The 17768-nt window shown below is 38.1% G+C and overlaps 1 protein-coding gene across 5 annotated transcripts in view; it reads left to right on the top strand.

Moving 5' to 3' along the window:
* Window positions 1-13422, top strand: part of RPS6KA6 (ribosomal protein S6 kinase A6) — a 40040-nt gene extending 26618 nt beyond the window's left edge. For all 5 annotated transcript variants that reach the window (XM_052673095.1, XM_052673098.1, XM_052673097.1 and 2 more), the window contains exons 15-22: window positions 148-273; window positions 764-853; window positions 1451-1609; window positions 2023-2184; window positions 2657-2733; window positions 4371-4488; window positions 6659-6799; window positions 7821-13422. In XM_052673095.1, the coding sequence (XP_052529055.1) occupies window positions 148-273; window positions 764-853; window positions 1451-1609; window positions 2023-2184; window positions 2657-2733; window positions 4371-4488; window positions 6659-6799; window positions 7821-7946 (999 nt within the window). In that variant the 3' untranslated portion in view covers window positions 7947-13422. The remainder of the gene's footprint in view (window positions 1-147; window positions 274-763; window positions 854-1450; window positions 1610-2022; window positions 2185-2656; window positions 2734-4370; window positions 4489-6658; window positions 6800-7820) is intronic.
* Window positions 13423-17768: the final 4346 nt, after the last annotated feature.

The following is a 17768-nucleotide window of genomic DNA, read 5'->3' as shown; positions in this document are numbered from 1 at the left end:
CTGGTTTGAGTATTCAAAAGAAAGCACTGGCAAGCTTAAAAATAAATAAATAAAACAAAAAAGACAAAACAAAAAAACCTTTGCTGTTGAAAATAGTACTGTTACAAAGAGTTCTAGATGACGGCTTGTATGTGTTTGTTTCTAAAGCAACTTCATGGGAACAGTGCGCAGTTCACTGACGTATATGAACTGAAGGAGGATATCGGTGTTGGTTCCTACTCTGTTTGCAAGCGATGTGTGCACATAGCTACCAATATGGAGTTTGCTGTAAAGGTATTTTGAATAGACTTCACTGCCTTCTTTTGTAGCAGACATTAATTTAAATGCCGGTTCTCCAGTTCCTGTAGCTGTTAGTATACTGTGAACAATGAGTGTTCTTCATTAAGTGAAATTGCATATATAGGCTTCTATAGTTCTTTTTGTTGGTGAAGTTGTGGCATTGAGGAATTGGCTTTTGAAGTTATAGCTTTGAAGCTTGAGAATGTTGTATTGTGAGGAACACATCTGAAGTAAACTAGGTGAGATCTACAAGGTTGGGGCTAGGCTGCAGGGAAGTGATGCTTCAGACAGTTAAGTCAGCTTCTTTGCCCACTGGAGCAGAATAGACAATGATACAAACCTTAACTGGTAGCGGAGATGGAACAAGAACTGAGTAAACAGAGATGTGAAGCTGGAAGATGAAATTAATCACTATAAATAAGCATTAAGCTCTTGCAATTTTTGAAACTTGCCAAGATTTTTTTTTGTTACTTTTATTTTTCAGATAATTGATAAAAGCAAGAGGGATCCCTCAGAAGAAATTGAGATTCTCATGCGTTACGGACAGCATCCAAACATTATAACTTTAAAGGATGTAGGTACCTTTGTCTCTTACTTTGTTACAAAATATACAATAAATAAACATAGATATAGGGAGTTTATTGGGGCTTATAAACTTTTTCTACATAGCGAAATATATGTATTGATCTGTCTGTATAATAATTGTTTCTTTTTAAATTGTCTGGATACTGATATTTTCTGTTTAATGAACTTAAAATGAGAAATGATGTACCTGTTAAAAGTCATATTTTTCTTATTTCAAATATGTCTTGGTAATTGAATCTGAAAATACAATTGCATGTGTCGTGTATGCAAAGTGTCAGCAGTTTAAAAAACCATCTATGGGAGGGGGAAAAGGAGTAGGAAATGGTAGAGCTCTTACAGACAGAAGTTCCTAGACTGAGGAGATATTATTCTAAGTCATGATTTAATGATTTATTATCTCAACTTCTCACAGAATAACATATAGGGTTGCTTTATTCTTCAGACTTTAAAGCTTTTGAATTATGGATTGAAATTTGACAGTCCTTGCTGTTTGCGCAGTATAGTCTATAATTTCCAGATTTTTCAGGATCTGTAATTACAGATGACATAGTTGAATGTGTGTGTATATGTGCTTGCTCAACTTCAGGTGTATGATGATGGTAGATTCATATACCTCGTCACTGAGCTGATGAAGGGAGGAGAGCTGCTTGATCGAATTCTTAGACAAAAGTTCTTCTCAGAACGAGAGGCTAGTGCTGTATTATATACTATCACTAAGACTGTGGACTACCTGCACTGCCAAGGAGTGAGTGATCTCTTTTGTCACAGCTTCGTTCACGTTGCTTTGAATTAACAAACACATCTTATGTGCTTTTCTTATGGCAGAAAGGAAGACTTGTTTTATTTTTTTTAAAAAGAAATAATTAGCAACCCATCCTACCTATTATTATTCTGCAAGCCTTTTTAACTTTTACAGATAATGAAACAGACAATAGTTGTTCACTTATGCTTGTTTGCAAGTTGGTTCTGTTAATTCCATTTGCAATATGAGCCAGTAGGCTTTCAGTTTAATTTAAACAAAATTTTTGTTACTTGAAACTTGGATAATAGTGTAGAAGTGTTAATAGGTGTGCTAATGTATTTTATAAATAACAAAACTGCACGTCCATGTGTTTGTTTGTCATCTAAATGATGGCTTTTAAAATTTCTTGTTTAAAGGTAGTGCATCGAGACCTTAAACCTAGTAATATTTTATATATGGATGATTCAAATAATGCTGATTCTATCAGGATTTGTGATTTTGGATTTGCAAAACAACTTCGAGGAGAAAATGGGCTACTTCTAACTCCGTGCTATACTGCAAACTTTGTGGCACCAGAGGTATCTTAAACTGCCATGTGTCTTCTGTGCTGTTTTTGATGCATCAACTTACTTTAAAAAAAATAATAATAATTTTAAAAAAACCCAACACTTCTAAATAGTTACAAAAAAAAAAAAAAAAACAACACAAAAAACTGCTAGTTTTCCTTATAGTTATGCACCAGACTTTATTAAGTACTTATATGTTTATAATAAGCCTGCTTTAAAAAGGTTAACTTTAAAAGGATTTACCTTCAGGAAATAAGGATGGATTTGAATCTTAAGATAATTTTCTGGAAACAAGAAATATTGTAGATAGTAACTGTAACTTGTATATAGAACAACTAATGATGAAACTTCAACCTATACTGGGACTGACTTATCCATCCATAGCTTGTGTGTGTAGTGGTAGTGGTTTGGGGTTGCATGTGGGGGCTTTTTCTTGTTGTTTTTCATAAATGGAAAGTCTCAACACTTCTTTTTTTCCCCCAAGGTTCTCATGCGGCAGGGATATGACGCTGCTTGTGACATATGGAGCTTGGGTGTTCTCCTTTACACAATGTTGGCAGGGTGAGGAAATATTAGGGTTTTTTTCTTACCTATAACTTCAGCATGCTGCACAAATCCCTGCTTCTATTAAAATTTTAAGAGATTGCTTCACTGATTTGAATGCAGAACGAAAAACACTCAAGTGGAGCTGGAAGCTGTGAGTTAAAGGCATACAGAAACTAGGTTTATCTTATAGTTAGTTTCAGGACTTCTTTCTTTCCTAGTACATGGCCAGAGGATGCCAAAGACTTGCTCTAGTTTATGAGATAATTTAGTCTGTAAAAGTATGTCTAGTTTCTGTTTTTAATCCTTCTGTCCCTTCTTTTGCCTACCGTAGTGCCCTTGTAGTCAACTCATGTGTCGTCTTCTGCAAGCTTGGCTCATGACCCTTTTACAGAATTCTCTGACTTGTAAACTTTTAATTCTAAACATTCATTAAGCACTATAAAGCACTTAAACTAATAACTTTTATAAACTTGCTAAGGAATTCTCTTCTGATAGGTATAAAAAATAAGTTTTGTTATACAGATAAATATCTATTGGGAACTGTTCTTCATCATATTGTGCTTTTCTGTGTAAAATCACTACTACCACTATGGTTTTTGTCATCAAGCTCAGCTCACTGCATGACTGATGTGCAACCATGCAGATCTTGGGCAGTATGCTGCCTGTGAAGTTAAGAAACATTGTCTGAACAAGAAGATATGGCAGGTAACAAGAATAGGAGAAGAACAGTCCAGCCTGATTTCCTAGCTTTCTTTTTTGTTCCCCTTAATTATATCATTTGAAGTACCAGAATTAACCCGGCTGGGAGTCTTCCTAAACATTTGCTGATGATGCTGGTTGACCTTTCTTCTATGTAGAGCTTTCAAAGTGCTAAGACGTGATGCATTAAGTTTTATTACTTCATCTTGCTGATTTGAAATCTAAGAGGTATTAAAATATAATTAATCTGGGTAACATTTGACTGTTATTATTAAAACTAACTTCGTATTAGCCTGTGATCATAGAAGATGCCAAAGCATTATAATACTTCTGATATTTGCATAAGGTGTGTATTTAAGTCATTCAGGTGTTTTTTGAATTCTTCACAGTAGGAATTTTAGGAAAATAACCTGAATTTACAGAAATCCAGTAAGTTATTAAAAAAAAAAAAATCAAAACCCAATGATCTTGTAGTGTAAGCCTTACTAACTTTTAGTGTTGGTGCTTTTTGTTTTTTTTAATCAAAAATATTCTTGCAGTTTTGCCATGGAGATATGTGCATGTTTTGCTCTGTGTCTAAATGTACACACATTCCCAACACAATTACTCTAGCCTCACTAGTCTTTCTGTTAGTGGGTTTCAATTGCTTTGAATGCTTACTGCATACCATAGTTTTTTGTTTTTATGAATCCTTTCTGTTTAATTTCTAAGTCTTCACCAGTTAGAATGCATTGTTAAGAAGTTAAAGCATCTTTTCAATCTGCATTTCTCATTTATTCAATGTAACTATAATTATGGGCAAAAGAAAATGTGGTAGCATTTCATCTTTGAAACTAAGTATTGATAGAATGTAATATCTCTGTCAGTGGAATATTTACTCAGGATGGTTTATGAAGTTTTATCAATTTCTTAGTTTCTTACCTATGAAGTTTTTTGTTTCTCCCTTTCAATAGCTATACTCCATTTGCAAATGGTCCTAATGATACTCCTGAGGAGATCCTGGTACGGATAGGCAGTGGAAAATTCTCATTAAGCGGAGGCAACTGGGACACTGTTTCTGATGCAGCAAAGGTATAAATTTTTTAATGCTTTTTTTCCCCTTTGTAACTTTGTGGTATTTAAAAGAACAGCTATTGATCTTACTCAAATGTATTAGGCTAACGCAGTAGTTTGCTATTCTTAACAGCAGTATTACAGTAAAGTCTGCAGGTATCTAGTTGTGCCAGGGGAGGTTAAGTTTAGATATCAGGAAAAACTTTCTGTAAAGAAGGGTGTTAAGCACTGGAATGGGCTCTTCAGGAAGGTGGTTGAGTCACCATCCCTGAATGTGTTTAAAAACAGTTTGGATGTGGTGCTTAGGGATGTGATTTGTTAAAATTAGGGCAGTATGGTTAGGTTCTGGTTGGACTTGATTCTTCTGAAGGTTTTTTCCAACCTAAGGAATTCTGTGATTCTATGTTCAAAAGCAGTATCATCTTAGAGTAGGTAGCTCAGGGCTTAAATCTGATCTTGAAAACCTCCAAGGTTTTTGTACAACCTGGCCAGGCAGCTTTTACTGTGTAAATGAGGAAGAATCTCCTCTTGGTTTCAAGTAACATCTTTTGTGGAACATCTCCTAGTTTTTCTCAGCCTTAATTCTTTTGGCCTCAGTAAAGGAATTCTGTTACCTCCCTCAATCTACTTATTATGCTTCAACCCAAGATGCTGTTGGACTTCTTGGATGTTGAGTCATGCTTGTAGTTCAGCTTGCTGTCCTATCTAGACCTCCATGTCATCTTCAGCAAAGCAGTTCCCCAGATAGTCAATCCCCAGCTTGTACTTGGCAAGGATTTCTTCCATCCCAGGTAGAGGACTCTGAATTTGTTGTTGTTGAATTTTGTAAGGTTCTGGCTGGCTCATAATTCTATCCTGCCTGGATCCCATTGGATAGCTGCCAGCCCTTCAATTTACCAGCTTTTAGTGAGAACTGAACTAGAGGTATACAGTAAAAGCCTGAGAGTTACGCACTGTTACTTCCTGCAGGTCACTAACTTGGGATCTATCTTAATCTAATTTAGACTTTCCTAATCTTGTTAGTCATCGTTTTTATTGGACCAAAACCAGATGTATATGGCATTACTTGTATTTTATTTTAATTTTTTGTTTTAATTGTATTTTAATGGTAAAGTAATTCTTCCATTTATCTTTGTTCTAGTAGCAACTTACTCTGCATTGATATGTTTATTGCTATAGTACGGGTTCAGTTCACGCTTTTAACTTGTTCAACGTTGAATTTGTCAGGTCTTCACTGCTTTTGTTTTTACTTTCACATATTAAACTAATACTTCAGTATGTTTGAATATCTTGCAAATCTTTATCAGCTTGATTATGATGTTGTCCTCTTATTTGAAGACTGAATTACAATTGCAGTATGTGTTCAAGGGGTTTAGTGTTGGCCTGCCTCTGTAGGTATCTTAGTCACCATTTTTTTTTTTACCTTTTATAAATCTTAGCATTAATACTGTCTCTTCCTGATCTTTTGGAACTGCATAGCTTGTGCATTTCAATAGGAGTGATTCAGAATACTTGTTTGCTAATTCTCTTATCCACAAGAAATTAATTTGTATATAGTCATAAATGTTTAATATTTTGTGCCTAAACAAAAGGAACATCCTGTCAGCTTGTTCATGTTTAGTTTTCTTTAAGTTCTTCCTGTCTTTATTCCTCTGCTTTTCCTGTTTAGCTCACCTTTTGACCAACATTGAATTCATAGCTTACTACCAGTGCCTCTAAACAAAGAAAAATGTCCATTCTTATTTGACTTTTTACATACCTTGTTGAAAGAAAATTATTTTGCTAATATGTAGCTGTATATGAATTCAACTGTAATGCATAGTCAGCAGATCCCAGGTGTGTAGTGTGAATGTGGATTGATATCTGCCAATAGTTTTCTTCCATAAAATCTTTCTGCTAAATTCTAGCAGTATTTCTAGTCTTTCATAGAGCATATTAGTAATGAACAAACTGAAATGTAAAGCACAGAAACAAGTTTCTTTACAATAAAAGCTTGCTTTGTTAAACTGATTACAGTACAACACATTGTTTTCAGACTTCTGTAGTGTCAGGGCACAAAATGATCTACTGATGTTTTTGTTTGTATTGTGTTAATCCCTGCCACATTTTTTTTATTACTGCCATAATTAAAATATACATTAAAATTGTTTTAATTAAATAGCATGTATCTTTTTTCATTTTTATTTAGGACTTGTTATCACATATGCTTCATGTAGATCCGCATCAGAGATATACAGCAGAGCAAGTATTAAAACATTCATGGATAGCCTGTAGAGACCAGTTGCCCCATTATCAACTAAACAGGCAAGATGCACCACATCTAGTAAAGGTAAAACAACCAGAGGACTGTATATTGCTTGAATTAATGGATGTGCAATGATTTGGTATCACTTTGAGAGTTTACTGACAGAACTGATTTTGAACTTAGTTTTTTTCTTTGCCAGTATGTACATCTTCATTTAAGTTATTTAAGCAAACAAACAATTTTTTTTAACCTGTGTGTGAGGGAAGAAATACTTGTTCATTCTTCTTGTGCTTTCATAGGTAAAGGTAGCTTTTGGCCCTACAAGAACCAGATATCTCAGTTATCTGAAATTTCCACAGATCTCCTGTCATTCTTATTTGAGAAATTCAGGCCTTGGGACAGGCTTCCCAGGGCAGTGGGCACAGCATCAAGCTGCTGGAGCTTGAGGAAGCAGTTGGACAGTGCTCTCAGGCATAGGGTTTGAATTCTGTGTGGAGCCAGGAGTTGGACTCAATAGTCCTTGTGGGTTCCTTCCCACTACAGGTATTCTGTGATGACATCTGGGATTTGTTTCTGTGACCAGATCATGTTTCCTAAGTAAATTATCAAGCTACAGTTTTTGCACTTGTTTTATGTGTTCAGTTTGTATCTGTGATTCTGACTTACAACACACAAGCATGTTCTACTGTAAACAGCTTATACAGCTTGCTTTTTAATCTAACAAAATCGAATAAGGAGCTGTGAAAGCCAGTCTTAGTAGTGTTGTGTTCATAAGTCAGGACCTGAATAGCCACTTAAGGGGCTGTATTTCATGAACTGATGCTATTTGTTGCTTGGAAGGTACCAAGTCTGACTCATATTAAAAGGTAACCACTATATTTAAGGAATGTTAAATAAATAAATACACAGCAAAGGAACAGCAACGTTATGTACCTTGCTGAAGGAATCAGCAGTAAATGTTTTTCTTCATTCAACACAGACTTTAGAAAATGTATGTGATCTGACATAAATCCTATTTTTCTCTTTATGAACTTAATATTGAATTATTCTACTTAGTGATTAAAAATAACTTCTACAACTTGTTATCTATTTCACTGTTCTCCAGGGAGCCATGGCTGCTACATATTCTGCACTGAATCACAAGACATTTCAGCCAGTGTTAGAGCCTGTTGCAGCCTCAAGTTTAGCTCAGCGACGGAGCATGAAAAAGCTAACATCAACAGACTTATAGATCCACTGGGACACCTTAGCAAACAGAAGCAAGGAGAAAATCCAATAAGTGGCTTTACTTTGCCTGACCTGTGATCAAAAGGCATCTATGGTTTCCTGCTACACTACTTGAATTCTGTAGAAGTCCTTTTTTTAAAAAAGAAAAAAAAAATGCCACAGGTTCATACTGTGTTATTTTACAGGTTGTATCTGTTAGGGTTAATTTAAACATCAGGTGCACCATGATGAATTTCTTGACACTGTCCTTTAAGAGATCTGTTGCAAATATTTCGCATTCTGTATAGGTTTGGTGAGTTCATTTAAAAAAAAAAAAAAGGTTTAGGGGACCGTTGCCACTGACCAAGTTGTACATAAAGTGTCAGTGTACATTTTTCCTTCTCTTTGTGCATTTAAACCCTGTTTTGAAGGACAAATTTTTAATTTTATAATTGGGCACTTAAATGAATTAAGTTGAATCAATTAACTTGTTCATTCTTTTTATTAAAAAAATGACTAATGTATTGTGCCAGTATTAAATTCATTAGTGCTAATTTGGCAGGTCTGTGTTTGCATGGTGCCAGTAATTGCTAAGTTTGTGAAAATATAAACAAGAGGAATGGGTAAGGATTTGCATTTTACCTGGAAACTTAATTTGTTCACTTATGAAAAATGGCCTCTTATAAGAAAGAACACTTCTGGTTATTGCCATGAACGTTGTTGTCTGGTGCTGAGCTGGAGAAGGTAAATACATGTACAAACTGTCAAAAATAAGGACTGAAATAATATTGGTACTACAACATCATGTCATCCAGTTTTGTTAAAAAATTTTATTATTGCATACCTGTCTGTACAACAACTGTTCTGTTTCCTTAGCAGTTGTTTCCACTGAATATAACTAACCTTAAGTTTGTTTGGCACATAAGACAAACTGACACTTTGTTATATCGAACTTGGCATGTGGATTTTTTTATTTATTTGTTTATCTTATAGAATGTTGCTTTTACCTGAATCTCTAGCTGCATGTACAAATACTACAGAAACAAAATTCAATTTGCCTAACTGTAGGGGTAGCTTGGGAAAAATAAATAAGCCTTGCGGTGTACCCAGATAAGAAAATAGTGACCAGAAATTTCACAGTTATGGGCAAGTTACTGACAATATCCTTTTGCCAGCACTCACTCTTCCTGTCTGTCTTCATGTTACAACTTCAGCTCTTTCTAAAAGATGTTGTGATAGAAAGGAAACAAATCTCAGGGCCAGAATTGTCTTGGAGTTTTCTGACTCAAAACCAGTGCTGGCTTGCATCTGCTCGTAAAATAGGAATTAATACATTCAGAGATGATAAGCTTAAAATATTTTCACATGTTGTAGACATTATGTCAATAAAATTGTACAGAGGTACGATGGTATGAATTTTAAATATTAGGAAGCATATTATTGATCAACAGTTGGACTATTCACTATCTGAGAATGCAAGTGACCAAAAATTGCACTTCTGTCCATGGTTGACTTACTTGTTCCAGACGCCTTTGGTAGCCAGTTATAAGACATTTGTGATGGCAGAAAGGGGGAGGGAGTGGAAAAAAAGCTTTCAGGAAAATTTTGGCCTAACTTCCAAAAGTGACAATAGTAACTCAGATTTTAAAATGCAAAGGGTGCTGGCTGATCTTTGCTTATACCTGTGAAGTACTTGAGATTGAAGTACTATTAGATAAGCTGCTTTCTTCTGATGTGGTAAGGGAAGATGGAAATCTTCTGGCCCAATTGTTAGGTATGAGTATACATAGATTTGAGACTTTATGAATATAGCAGACATAGGTGTGCTATTTGTATCATGCAGAGTATGCCCCATACCAAATTTCTTGAGCGTTTGGTTGATGTTGGAAGCTTAGTGGGGCCATTTGTGCCTGATTTTGAGGTGCCTGTTTGAAATGCTTGAAAGCTATCAAAGAACATGACTGCTTCCTGGAAGGTTCATTATTTAGTTCCGGATCTGTCCCTTGTGCAATTGGCTGATCCTTTTCTCCATTAGAGACCTTTGTCCAAAAGAATACATGTGAAATTCTCATCTACAGCCTGTAATTTTTGTCTGCAAATTTACATATGACTACCAGAAAAAAAATCTGAGTTGACACTATGAAGGGGAAGAATAGTGGTAGAAATAAGTTGTTTTGGCTGAGGCCCAGGTATATTATGGGTTGAAACACAATAGTAACAACTGTTTGTCTAGAGGGTAATACAAGGAATGGAACACAAATGTCAAATTTGAATCGTCTTCAGCTTTCCTGCAAGGTAGCAGCTGGTCTTTAATGGCTTTATTCATTAATCATTTAACAGTGTTTATATTGGCATTTTCTTTTAGCTTGCTTAGAAGCACCGCATTATAAGCACCTTAAAAGCATTTTGCACAAAAGCAGTTGTAAGCAGCTGAAGATAATTTAAGTTCTTCTCAATGTGCAAAACAAAGGTGGTAAGAGGAAGAACGTGCAAATGAGGTTGATATTCCAATTCTTAGCAAAGATTTTTAAACATCTGTAAGGTTCTCCTTTCTAGGTTTTTTTTGGTTTTTTTTTTTTGTTTTTTTAAATCATTACTAGCCTGTAGTGCTAAAAGTAAAACCTTGCTTTTGCCCCAGGAGTAGTGACTACAGCATTGCAAACTTGTCTTATCACAACGGAATCATGTGGAGAAACATCTTTGTTGTATTTAATGAGACCTGTGTGCTCTAGTATGCTGATTTTAATCCTTAAATCATTTTTTGGGGGGAGGGGGAAGGGAACTTGCTGTGAATATTTTAGCATATCAGTTTTGAAATGTCAGGTATGCAGGGATACAAGAGAGTTTAATTTTGATATTTCTTCTGGAATTTTTCATACTTTTCAAACTTTGGTTCAATTACTAATGCTCATAAACAGACTGCATTGTCAGTTCAGTGTGAAATGGAATAACACTTGAACATGCTCTTGGAGTGAAAGGTCAGTAACGTTTTGTATGGTCTCTGCACAGTTCAAGATTACAAGCTATTTATGATCTAATACAGACTTTGTAAAAGAGTGACATTTTTTATTTTTTATAAAAAAAAAAAAAGGATATTACTTAAAAGAATTTCTGGAGAACTAATTACTATCAAGTGATCGTATATTTTGGGTGTGGTGTCTTTCTGCCAGCAAGATAACTTCTACTCTGGCTTTGATAATAACAGTTAAGTACTAGATCTCAAGAGCACAGAGTCTGATACAGTTCTTGCTGAAGGGAGTAGATAACCCTCAGAAATAAACTGTAGCTGGAGCACGTACCTGATGTACCTGCTTCTCTTCACCTCACCCCTTCAATATTGCAGTTATCTTCAGTTTTCCTTTTGATGAAAAGTGAGGAACTCTGTTGTATTCCTATATTGTGTTCAAAAGCTGTGCAGTGGCATCAACGTCCACCAGTGGTGCACAATGAAGAATGCCCAAACCAGAGAGAATCAGCATGGGCAGATTGATTTAAGCCACTGTTCTGTGGCTTGCCTAAATGCTGTTGTTAGCATGGTGTATATTTTCCTGTTATGCCTGAAACTACTAAATTGTTTCTGACCCTGTAAAAAGCCTAAGCAGGTGGTCTAAGCATACTATCTAGCTGAGGCCAATGTTCTATGGTTTTAAAAGTTATTCTAGCATTCAGAGAAGGCATCCAAAACCTCACACACATCACTCATGTAGAGCTTGAGTGGTCTTCCATATTTTAATTCACTTTCCAAAGCTAACTTTCATGTATGCATTGGAGAAATCAACTGAGATGTCGAGTAGTTAAAATTGCATCTAGCCGCTTCAACAGTTGGAAGTTACTTGCAATATGCACTGGTCATGTGCAGTGACACATCTCTCTCTGCCCTCAAATGTTGCAATTGAAAAAGCTGGGGATCTTGGAGGATTGAGTTAAATAGACAGTAATATAGCAAGCATATTGGTTTGTATCAATGCAATTAGAATAGAACATCAATGCAATTAAGGGGAGTTCACGTTCTTGTGTAGCACTTAAGTTTTTTAGACCTATCTAGTCCAAAACTTTGCTAACGTTTGTGGGAGGGAAGGGAGGAGCAGGTTTCTCATAAAGTTTTCAAATGGTTTCTTAAGTTATTATGAGTCCTTATGTAATGCTATCAGAGCTCTTTTCTTTTTTTTAACGCTGCTCCATGACAGCTCGCTCAGTTTTCTTGAGTACATACTGGTGCCTGCAGGTAACGTACGTACACTGCTGTTGTGTACCATCCTTCTGCATCAATGCCTTGTTAGTTACATATTCTCAGTGTCTTTTCTTAAATGTACTCCCCTGAATTAATTTGTTATTATGCCTATATTTTCCTTTGGGAATAAAAGAATGAAAGCAAGTTAAAGAAAATAAAATCCTAGGGTATAGCTGTAGTTGACTTGAATATTGTAGTAACTTATGTAACTAGAAGTCCCTTCTCCAATTAGTCAGTGACTGGCTTTCTTGAGATTTTTTTCTATGTAAAGAAAGCAACTTTTTTTTTTTGAAAGCTTTAAATGGTCTTTAATGGTTAAGATTTGGGAGATAGCTTACTACCAGTAATGAGTTTGAAAAACATGGGATCCTGGTTTGGGTTTTTTGTGTGTGTGTGTGTGAGAACTAAAAATGCTCAAGGTGGATCTCCTTTGCAGGACAAAATGTTCTTATTTTGTGTGTTTTGCATTAAGCTTATAAGCAGCATTGGCTAAGTAATTGTGTTGTCATAATATCCCAAGCACTTTGGCATCTTGCACTGATACTCTGATTAGAGCTAAAAACTATTCTGGCACGTGACTGGCTATAAATCTCAATATATGAAAGGGCATTAATTGAAAATGGTGTGCAATGAATCACATGCTCTCTGAGGTACTTAAAAGATGAAACTATACAAAAGGTCCCCGTTATCAGATATTGTAACTGTCATTTCTTTCTCTGAGCATATTGTGGATTTTGTATCATATTGTATTTATTTCATTTAATTTTAAAAGTTTTCTTTAAAGCTCTGTATATATTGACATTAAAGTTTGCATTGTACTACGTTCTCTTCTCTTTGTAAGGCTGAATCTAGTAGTGCATTGTATGGTATGTTGTTTTTCTTTGCACTGTGCTGCTAAAAGATACAATTGCCTTGAATTCCAACATGCCAAAGACAACCTCAAAATTGTATTTATTTTTGCTAGACTTTGTGAATAATGATAAAGGTGCAGTTTTAAATAGCTGACAGTTTCTCGAGTACTGGAGTGAAAAAGTTGCAGATTCATGATTTTTATAATTGACAAAAATGATCACTTATGATTTGAAAGTTCAACAACTTTTTTAAAAAGTGATATAAAAAATTAATGAGCACACGTAGTAAATCAAATGTACTGTGAATTGTGTTATTTGGTAAGCCCTGCCAAGAGCCTCACATCAAGAGCTGTTTATAAATTTATATTCACAGCAAAGTGTTTTATGCCACACTTTCAATAAACATACATTTATTGATAGGATTGATGTATTAATTTAGGGTGGGATGATCTACCTTCCATATGTTTTTCAGGTATTCAGCTTTGACTATATGCAAAAGAGGAAATCATTTTCTTTCCAGGTACGGGCATTTAGAGTGCAAGTGAGAGCAGTCAAATTAAAAGCAGTGACCTGCACAGGCAGTCAAATAAGTGCATCAGCATTTACCACGTGAGGTCATAAAAAGCTGTAGTAGAAAGCTCTGTCTGCTAACATTCTTTTCTGCTATAGATGAGCTATCGCTGCATAGCCCAGCAGTGATGCCCTCACTATAGGTGGTAGAACAGTTCACTGTGCAGCAAATATTCCCCATCACAGCACAATAGTGAGAGATCCCAAACCCCCAGGCTGTGAGTTCCTTGCACGCTTACTGGGCACTGGCTGCTGCTGGGGAAAGAGACAAGGCCTGCATGAAGAAAAACCTGGACAAAAACCTGGACTGCTGATGAGATCTAGGGTTGCAATTAAATAGGCACGTTGTGTATTGTTTTGCTTTCTTACAAGCACTGGTTCTCAGAAAAGAGCTCAGTCCTACCTGTGACTCATCTGAAGCTTTATGACTGTGTAAGGTGCCTTCCTACTTCTTTCCCTTATGGGGTAGAAGGATAATGGGGAAGAAGCTCTCAGAAGCACTTAAGATATGAGCTTGCTTTAGCTGAGTAGTTTCTTTATATGGCCACGGAAGCTGGCGTCACAGCTAGCACGGTGCTGGACACTGAGGCACCAGAATGCTGAGAAAACCGAAATGCGTGTTTGTGAGCTCAGTGCGGGGCCGTGCGGGCAGAGGTAAGCGGGGAAGGCACGGCTCCGCTGAACCGAGAGCTGCCGTCGTGCACCGCTCCTCGTCTGCGGCGTCTGCGCTGCCTGCACGCGGCTGTCTTAAGGAAGATGCTTTCCTAAGTGTCCAAAGTACAGGCGACTGCAAAGAAAGTAGCTTGCTATTTCCCCCTTCACGCGCGCTGTGCTTCCGCAACATCAGCGCTCCGCTCTACGGTCGCAGCGCTGAGGCGCCGCACCGCCGTGTGTGAATCGCCGTGTGTAACGGCCGCCAGATGGCGGCAGTGCCGCGTGGCGGGGCGGCCGCTCGTCCCCTTGGCTGCTGCCCTCGTTTCCACCTGAGCTGCGCGCCGAGCGGGGCTGCCGAGCGCAACGGGGGTGCGGCGTCAAGTTCATCGTCACGGATAAACATTGGGAGTGCTGCGGGCCGAATGAATATTTCAGGATTCTTCGCAAGTTATTACTGTGCTTAATTTTCTTACTTAAGCGTATTTTGGGCCTTGGGCTGTGAAGAATTTAATTTTTGTGGTGGTTTAATGAATTATAAAACATGCTTTAAACAGAAATGAATAACTAATAAATGCCAAAAGTGATTAATTTTCTGAAACGTGAAAAGGCATCTGTATTTAATTAAAAAGAATGGCCCTAAATTGTTGGAAAGAAGCAGCCAGCACTCCCATCGATCGCTTTGTGTTCCGTGGCTTTGCTGTGCCCTTGCTGGGCTGCCCGCGCTGCCGCAGCACTGAGCTTTCAGCCCCTGCACCTACACACAGTCTGCCCTCCAGGGCTTTGCGCAGTGTTTGGTGCTTAACAGAAAGGAGGTTTAGAGATATTTTGCTTTTATTAAGGGCTGTTGTTACTGATTTCTTAGCCTCGAGAGTACAGCTGCAGCTGCTTTTAGGAGGACACTCAATTTTCAGAACTGTTGCTTTAGGAATGACTGTAAAATGCTCACTAGTTGGACACAACCTAAATTGCAGTATTAAATTACTTCCTAATTTTATAAGCTTGATACGTAACTAGTTTTCAAGCGTGTTTTATGCCTGCTGTTGGGAACTGCTGTTTGGCTCCAAAGTTGTTTAAGCTGAGCTAAAAGCGAGGCCTGTGGGAAGGCTGATTTGGGATGACTTTAAAGGAGTGGTTCTGGTTCAGTGGAGTTATGAATTGTTGTTCCGTGTGTCTTCTGTTTTTAAGGAATGCAAGTATCCCTTAAAACTCTTTCCATGTTCTTGAGAAGTATTTGCAGGCGGTTGTTGGTATAATAGAAGCTAAACAGCAAGGGGCTTGAGATCTCCTGGATGAGACAGGACTCATTTTCTGAGTGTATCAAAGTTAAGGTTTTATTTTAATTAAATGTACATGTTCAGTACACCCATCCTAGATGCTAAATACATAAGGTATAGTATGAAGCTAGCTGAGCAAAACATGCCTGTTGTTTAAGCCACTTGCCTTGTTCCTAGCTGGATTTGAGCGATGCGAGGTGTTGCCTCCATAGCATCAGTCTTTGTAACCATAGTTTACAAGCAGTCCATGGGATCGTACAGCCCTGCTGGATGGTCTGGGCATGTTATGGGTACTGAGGCTTCTCTTCAGCAAACTGTACTGAAAGCTTTATTACTAGGAAGCAAAGCTGTAGAGCTCTAAGGAAGCAATGTTACCAGCTATTGGATCTGTCCCAGCATGGTCACTTGCAACAGCAGAACCAGGACAGTAAGGGGAGCGACAGCAGCTGTGGCAACTAGATGAAAATAATCATTTCTGCCGGTCATTTTGCATTTGCTATTAGTAAATACAATCATTTTCAATAGTATTTTACTGTCCATTCTTTTTCACAAAGCTCTGAATTAACTGTCATCACCAGCAGCCATCAAAGAAAGCAAGCAGGAGCCTCTGCCAAACTGCCCGGTGCTGTGTGCTGTCAGGAGAGGGGCAAATAAAGAATGTCATTTCATCATGTGGTATTCAAAATACCATGCACAAACCATAGGAAGATGCTAGCGTTTATTCTCTGAATGACCAGAGTCTCATTTTTACAATTCACGCTGTGTTAGGTGCTGGTAGATTTTCAAAAAAGGAGACTTCTGTTTTTGTAGGAGACTCACTGAAAGCAGATTAGAGGAGATGGTTTTTAGCTGTAATGAGAGCTGTGCAGTTTAAGGTGTATTGTTAAGGATGAATTTTAAAATCCTGTCCTGTAGCAAACTTTGGTGCAGTGTATTCTGATGAGTTCTGATGGACTGTTGGAGAGCATATAGCCAAAATAACCATATCCTTGAAAACAACCAATATGTGATCCAGAGGAAAGGCAGCATGTGCTCTAAAATAAAAACAGTAACAAAAGCCCAACCAAACAAAATCTTCTTTCCAGATTTCTCAGAACTTCATCCTCAGTGGGCAAACCACGCATCTTAACAGCTGGAGCTCTTCCTTCTTCCTTTCCCTCCTGGCTTACCTGGGCCATTTCTACTGGAAGGAGCACTATCAACACTGATGCTGTTTAACAGTCTGGGTAAATGGATTTAAGCAGGTGACAGAAAGACATTTCAGCCTTTACACTGAATGAACATTGTGTTTATTAATTTCTTGCATGTGGTTTGAGGGTGTGAATGAGTGGAAAGCATCCTTAAAATGTGAACTCACAGGGGCAGAGCTGCTGTGTGCTTCAGGCTGCGCCATCCTCACAGGAACCAGGTGCTGCATGGGGAAGATTTCTCACTACAGGATTCTGTGTACCCACTTGGCTCCAGGCTGTAAAAGAAGTGCCAGTTTTTTCTAATTGATACTTGGGTTGGTACGTATGCATTATTTCAAGAATTGATTATGTGCTGTGGGATTAACCATTGTTAGTGCTTGCTGGAGTTTGTGGAAGAGAAATGACAAGCGTGTTCAGGTTTTTAAGCAGCTAGATGGCCCAGTGTCACCACTTTTCTTGCCCCTTGCTTCCAGCTAAGGAGAGAACAAACTGAACCTCACCAAGCTTGGAATCAGCTCTCAATTAACACTGACATTTGATGACACTTAAAGATATCATATGGGGTAACCTTGGAGCTGGCATTTGGGGGTCTCTGGGATGTGGTTCCCTGGGTAGGGGATGTGGGGGCACATGTCACCCTCCCACCCAGGTACCACTGCAGTAGGTGAGGGTCGTCCTTGGGGAAACCCAGATGTCATTCCAACCCAATTCCTTACCAGAGGCACAGACCTCGGTGCTTGGCTTCTCACAGGAACGCCCTGTGCCTTGGCAGCCCTCGGCAGGGGTTCAGTGCGGGCTCTGTTGGGGTCTGCAGGCAGACAGCTTTGGCTGCACCTGGGAAAGGTCTTGATGGCAAAGCCCTCCTTCAGCGAGATGATCTCCAGGCAGGGAGGGGAGACACTGGTTCCCACTGGTGCTTGCCGGACCTTCGGGGGCTGGCAGGTGACTGGAGCCGACTTGCTCTTGTTGTGCAGAGCTGGAGGCTGTGAACGCTGCTGGACAAAATTCCCTTGTGGGGTCAGCTGCATGGAGATAGGTGCTGGCTGGGTACCCTGTGGCACTATTTCCATTTCTAAA

Source organism: Tympanuchus pallidicinctus, unplaced genomic scaffold, assembly GCF_026119805.1.
Source record: "Tympanuchus pallidicinctus isolate F22 unplaced genomic scaffold, pur_lepc_1.0 scaffold13, whole genome shotgun sequence".
NCBI lineage: Eukaryota > Metazoa > Chordata > Aves > Galliformes > Phasianidae > Tympanuchus > Tympanuchus pallidicinctus.
Note: the sequence above shows the minus strand (reverse complement) of the source record. Positions and strands in the feature narration are given on the sequence as shown.